The sequence below is a fragment of the Aureococcus anophagefferens genome, assembly GCF_000186865.1.
Source record: "Aureococcus anophagefferens unplaced genomic scaffold AURANscaffold_26, whole genome shotgun sequence".
Lineage (NCBI taxonomy): Eukaryota > Pelagophyceae > Pelagomonadales > Pelagomonadaceae > Aureococcus > Aureococcus anophagefferens.
This window is the reverse complement of record NW_008705586.1, coordinates 127,000-132,916: the sequence shown is the minus strand read 5'-3', so window position 1 is coordinate 132,916 and position 5,917 is coordinate 127,000. Positions and strand designations below refer to the sequence as shown.

Here is a 5,917-nt window from a genome sequence, read left to right as displayed (position 1 = left end):
GGGTCGTGCGGCCCGCCAAGCCTCCCGCCACGCGTGCGTTCGTGGTCCGGGCCCGCCTGGGCCCGTGGTTGACCCGTCGGGGCCGGGCGGACGGCGTCGAGCGCTGTCGCGCGCCGGTGGCGATGCGCGACAAGTACGGCCGCTGGATCTCGTTCCGGCCCGCCATCTCGCTCGGCGGGCTTGATTAGAGGCTAGCTCGGCCCCATCGAGGCCGTTTCGCGGTACCCTAAACGTTCTTTAATGGGCGGCGCCCCATTTGCGAATCGAAAAGGGTACCGAACCCCCGGCCAAGTCTCTATTTTCTAGGATTTTTTGAAGATAACGATGAGCGCGGGCTGCGCTTCGCAGAGCATGGGCGAGTCGCCCCTTTCGGCGCGCAATGCGGGTGTCTCGGGGCATACGATCGTCCCTGCTTCCTCCGCTGGACACCGCGTGCTGGCATGTCGATGAATGGTCGAATCGCCGGCAAACTTTGTGGGATTGGGTGTGTCACAAAGGGAGGGCGTTTATGTACGGGAACGGCTGATGTGGCCCGAAATAAGTTCTTCCAAGCCGCTGGATGCCCTGCTGGACGCGAGGGGGATCGCGGCTTCGAAACTCCCCTCCGCGAAGCGGCGCGGACGGCGCGGACGCGGCGGACGCGGCACGGGGTCACTTTTTTGGCCCCAACGAGTGATCTCACGGATGAAATAAGATCTCCGATGCTGGGAGAGGTCGACAGAGAGATATGACCCCGACTCCGCGGACAACGAGGCCGGGAGCTGCGCACCGTGGCCCGAGTGCGTGACCGCGCTGCGGGTCCCAAAGAATTTCTCCCATTCGTTTTTAATTTCATTCTCATTTAACTTCCTATCATTTACAATCGCATTCATCATCTTCTATACTATATAGTATATAAAATATGTTTATACTCTTTTTTTAAACGCAGGATGAGAACCTTCGTTTTCCTACATATCAGGTCATTTTTTTTTTATATGATAAATTTCCACCATTCTGGGAAAATTATTTTGAAAGTTCAATTGAATTGAACTTCAACATAGCACCCCGAGCGTCAGCGAGGTTTCCCGAGCGCCAGCGAGGGTTTCCCGAGGAGCGAAGCGACGAGGGAGTGTGTATATAGAATCCAGGCAATTTCCGGTCAAGGGAATTTATTCACGCAGACCCTGAATTCTATATACACACCCGCCCCACAGACCCTACGGGCTCCACCGACGGAGACGGCGCCAGGCGCGGGGCGCTTAAGGGCGACTAAGAGGGGGACAAAGTCGAAAACTCAGCTTCGTTGGGTTTCTCGTGTCCAGAGGGGAGCCCAGGCGCGGCCTGGGCACGGCCCTGCCAGCGAGCCGCTCAGTGGATAAGCTCCTCTCTGCCTCTCTAGCCAGATACTGGAACTGGGAGCTTGCAGTAACCTCCAGTAAGCCCAGCGGCCGCCGGCCACGGCTGGCGGCAGAAGCCGACGCAGGGGGGAGCTCCGTGTCGAACGGCAGGGAATCCAAAACGTCCCTAAGACACTACGCCAGCAGCCAAAATCTGAGAATTCTTTATGTTGTTTTACATCGGCCAAGCATTATTACAACGTCATTCATCCATCTAAGACAACCAACGCTGATTTTAATACATCGATATAAGGCACATCTTCCTCGGATACGGAGCACACAACTGCATCAGCGTGTACTCGAAGCGCTTCGAGAAAGTCACGTCGAAGCAACGTCAAATCAAGATGATGGCTAGCCCGAGAGTAGAACCTTTGAATTGAGGGCGTGTGCAAGACACCGTATGGAGACCGGGACACTGCATATCCATAAAGGGATAAAAAATTAGAGAACTCGAGAGTCATTCGAAGTGACCATGCGTGATGAGAGTGCTTGGCCCAATGAATGGTAAGTGCGGCATGGTGAAGCTGCATGTACAGAAGTAACACCATCGGCTTGTCATAGGCTACACACTCATGCAAGATTCGAGCACACCATCGCTGTATGTGAGAAGGTGCACCACCTAGTGGACCGCCATATGCTCCACCGCCCCATATTTGAGCTTGTTTCATCTCACCACCGGTATGTGGATCGAAGTGATCACAGAACTGTCTTGCAAATGTGAGAAGGATCGGATCGTCAGTGTACGATGCAAGAATATCACTCGTTTCCAAACCTGCGAAAGTCAGAAATGATTATTTGCCTCAAAAAACCAATCATCCATCAGCGCACCTGTTTCAGGACAGGATTGCAGAGGACGAGCCCATGGTGCTAGGACCCGTACGGAGCCATGTCCATATTCCTTGTCTCTGAATGCTTCTTCCTCGCGCAAGCGTTCACGCAATGCATAAGGGTCACGCATGTAACTCAAATAGCCTGGGCGGCGCTTAACGTAGATAAGCAGCTTTGATAATGCTGCGGCGTGGCGCTCGTTCCTAAGAGCGAGATAAATAATGTAAGCGATGTAGATCTTGCTCAACACTCTGGTATGCTGGGTGTCTAGCGCTGCGGGGTAGTAACGTTCCGATGCTACACGAATAGATATTATATCAGACAGAGGAGGAAGAAGGCAAGGAGCCATAATCCTTATGCTTTGTGTCGTTGACCAACCATCAGCAACCCTTATTGTAACGTAGTCTGCTAGGCTCCGCAGCTCTACTTGAAGTGGCACTGGAGCATCCTTTCCTGTCTCCACATCAACAGCTTTAATGCCTCGCCAATCCACGGCCAGGACCCAGAGGTGTCGAAGAGGCTGCAAATGATACTGATTATCTTCTGGACTTCGGGGAAATCGAGGGTAGAACGCTGTTAGGAGAGCTGCGATTGACTCTTTAGAGCGAAAAAGCGAGGCCCGGCCTCCACCAAGGAAAAGAAGCCCGATCGACATATGGAGAGCCATATGAGTACCTAGTAAAGGTTATTTGTTGATTTGCGCAACGTATTTATGTCATCTCACCATAGGTGATCCCGTCATCAACTCGCCAGCGGAGCTCCCGGAGGAGTCGAAGAGATGCAAGATCACCCGTACCCGCCATTACCATTCCCAGCGCAATCGCCGTCGCACCAAGGCACATCTCTAACGTCGGTCTGTCGGGCCGCCAAAGGAGAGTATGTAAACATGAAATCATGTCAGTTTTGGTGTTCAAACTTGTTTGGTTTTCATTAGTGTCACGCAGCATCTTAAAGTGCACCAAAAAATGTCGCAAAGTTGCAGCCGCCACGGTGCAGCCTGTTCCTGCGTATCGCAGGCCAAGTACCTGGGATGTCGCCAGCTTCATTGCAACCGCCAAACAAGTACATGACACAGGTCTTACAAAGCAACCGCCAGTGACAATATTGGCATGTGCCTGACGAATCGTGTCCCAATCGACACCATTTGGTATTGAGGCAATATGAGTCGAACAAAATTTACCATAGCATGAAGACTTCAGAATCTTCATGTGCCTGTGCGAAGGCTGTAATGATGCACAACCACACCCGATGACGCTGGCAAGTACGCAGATAATTTGAGTGCACGCATAGAGCCTAGCACAACTCTTGGAAGTTGTGCTTCGACCCAGGCAATGCTTGGTCTCAAAGAGTCCCACAATATTAGACCGCGTGCAACAACGCGTAAAAGCAGAAGATCTGGGCGCACGTTGTCGAGGAGCACATGAGTATCAGGAAGGTACAACCTCGCTGCCGCTGCAGCAGAGTTTGTTTGAAGGAAGTGTAGGCCGAGGGCGAGGATCGCTCCCGGTGCCGTCACATCAGTGTTGATGTACTCACCCTCGCGAACACGGGAGCACCGTAGCTGGTCGCTTGCGTATCGATTGCGTGCGTCACCAGCGCAGCTCAAGATTGCCGAAAGCTGCCCCACCTTTCTACGTTCGCAACCACCAGTAAGAGCACGGTGTAAGCGCTGAGCAATCCGCAGATCTGCTAGACCAGCAGCTTCAAGGCTCGTGCCATGTCCTAGAGTTATCATACCAAGAGCCAGACCGGCAGCGAGAGAATATGCCTCACGATCGCGCGTTCGATCTCCATGAGTACGGCGTGAGATTTCACTAAGGAGAAACTCTGCCATAAGACGATGCGCTGTGCCAGAGTAGAGCAAGCCAATGCCCGTCATGGCAGCCGTTTGAGCAGCTGCTGAGACTTCCATCTCGGCAAATGGCTGTGGAAGAAGAGCGGGGATATGGAGGCATAGCATCTTCGACACTGCTGCGTCCGCAGTTCCGTGTTTTGCCACAGCCATGCCAAGCAGAATACCGACCGTTGTTGGATCGTGGCCTAGGGTGAGATATTCATATATGTCAGTCATGGCTAGCACACTAAGGTGCCGTTGTAAACCTAGAGCAAGAAGCAGCCCGCCATGTTGAGATGTGGGTGTTGAAGGTCTGTTGTAGACGATCCACGTCCGTGTCACACATGCAGATTGCCGGCATTTAGATGCAACGGATGTGTCCAATCTCCATGGCCGTAGCCGCAACCCAGCAGCAACCCCATTGTGAAACTGTGGCCATAGGCTCAGGGCTTCTGCGGCTGGAGAGGAAATATCAAGTGCGACCGTTGTGTTGCAAGGTGGCGTCTTCCCTACCAGGCTCATTCTTGGAACCTAAATCATGCTCTCATCAGAAATTTAGCTGGTGTAGAACCTAATTAAGTAGCGCAATAGACTCACGGGTAGTATCTCTGCCAGTGTACGAAATGCTGGAAGTGACCCGAGTGTGAGCATGCTACGACCTAGTGTAGTGGAATACGATCGAGTGCACGCCAAAAGGAGCGTAGCTTGCTTTCGTTGCTCAAAATCGTGATCTGACATCTCTGGAGGATGTTCCAGTCGAAAGAAAACAGGTTTTGATGAACGAAGAAGCCGACAGACCTCGAGGGTGCGAGAATCATCCCCAAATCGTAGTGCTGCCAAGTTCTCAACATGTATCAACCTGCGACTCTATATGAGGTATGCGAAGCTTGTATCCATCTGATAGACACGGGAATAACCCGTCTTCGTCCCGCATTTCGATCCTGCGATTTCCATCCAAACCAGTGTGGTGCGCCTTTTGAGTTCGGCTCGCTCGAGTTCCACACAAGGGTCTAACATCCGTCCAACTATCATCATTTCCATTTTTCTCGTATCCACAGCCCGCAATCAAGTCAATCAATGCTAAATCACTGCGACCAACAAGCTCGTAGGCCTTTGTAGGCCAGCCACTAGGCGGTCTCGAATGGAAAAACTGCATCGCATCATGCAACGGCAGCACGACGCCCGGGGTAAGAGTATGAAGTTCGTCGCATGACAAACTTGCACGAACCATTTCAAGAACAAGACCTTGAGAAGGAATACGCGCTTGAAGACCAACAGGATCACTGAGAACATCAAATATATGGCAGAGCTGTTGAGCTCGTGGCCCAAGCGTCCGTTTCTGCGTTCTTGTATTATCTGAAGAGCCTCGAAACAGCTGTGAGAAAAATTCTTGCACACTCAAATGAGAACTATCTAGATAGACCCCATCGGCATTGCCTATTAATACCAACTAAGCTTGTACTAATAAAGCATGTACGTAAGCAATAAACAAGCAGGACACAGATTTGTTGCATGCTCCCTTCTCGTGACATAGCCCAATATCACGTGCGTAATAGTTTGCCAACATTTGATTATTGAAGTAAGTAAGACTGGTTGTACAAAGGGTGCTGAGGAATGTACCGAATGGCTTCAAGTAGCTCCACGTTAACAGACATAATTTACAGTCCTCATACACTGCATGAAGCGCAACACAAATAGAATCCCTTTGCACAACCCAATCCTTGCCTGAAAGGCAATTCGAGGTCTGGTCTGCACTTTTTGAACCAACATGGCACCAGTGCCTTCGGTGAGAAAGAAATCTGGCAGGTGTTTCAACGCCAACAGGCAGCACAATATTCAAGTCACCAGCTGGTCTCTGTGTTTGTTATAATTTCGCTCT

The 5,917-nt window shown here is 51.5% G+C and overlaps 2 protein-coding genes across 2 annotated transcripts; both read right to left on the bottom strand.

Annotated features, from left to right (window-relative positions):
* Window positions 1–237: 237 nt before the first annotated feature.
* On the bottom strand, window positions 238–875 carry AURANDRAFT_66772 (hypothetical protein; the record flags this gene model as incomplete). Its single annotated transcript, XM_009042042.1, has 2 exons — window positions 238–470; window positions 515–875. 2 exons carry the CDS (start codon window positions 873–875, stop codon window positions 238–240), a joined length of 594 nt encoding a protein of 197 aa, XP_009040290.1.
* Window positions 876–1,157: 282 nt separating this feature from the next.
* On the bottom strand, window positions 1,158–4,569 carry AURANDRAFT_38761 (hypothetical protein; the record flags this gene model as incomplete). The annotated part of the gene is made up of 7 exons (XM_009042041.1): window positions 1,158–1,745; window positions 1,827–2,148; window positions 2,205–2,407; window positions 2,465–2,879; window positions 2,929–3,229; window positions 3,287–3,416; window positions 3,470–4,569. The coding sequence occupies 7 exons, from the start codon at window positions 4,558–4,560 to the stop codon at window positions 1,583–1,585; spliced, it is 2,625 nt and encodes an 874-aa protein (XP_009040289.1).
* Between the last annotated feature and the right edge of the window lie 1,348 nt (window positions 4,570–5,917).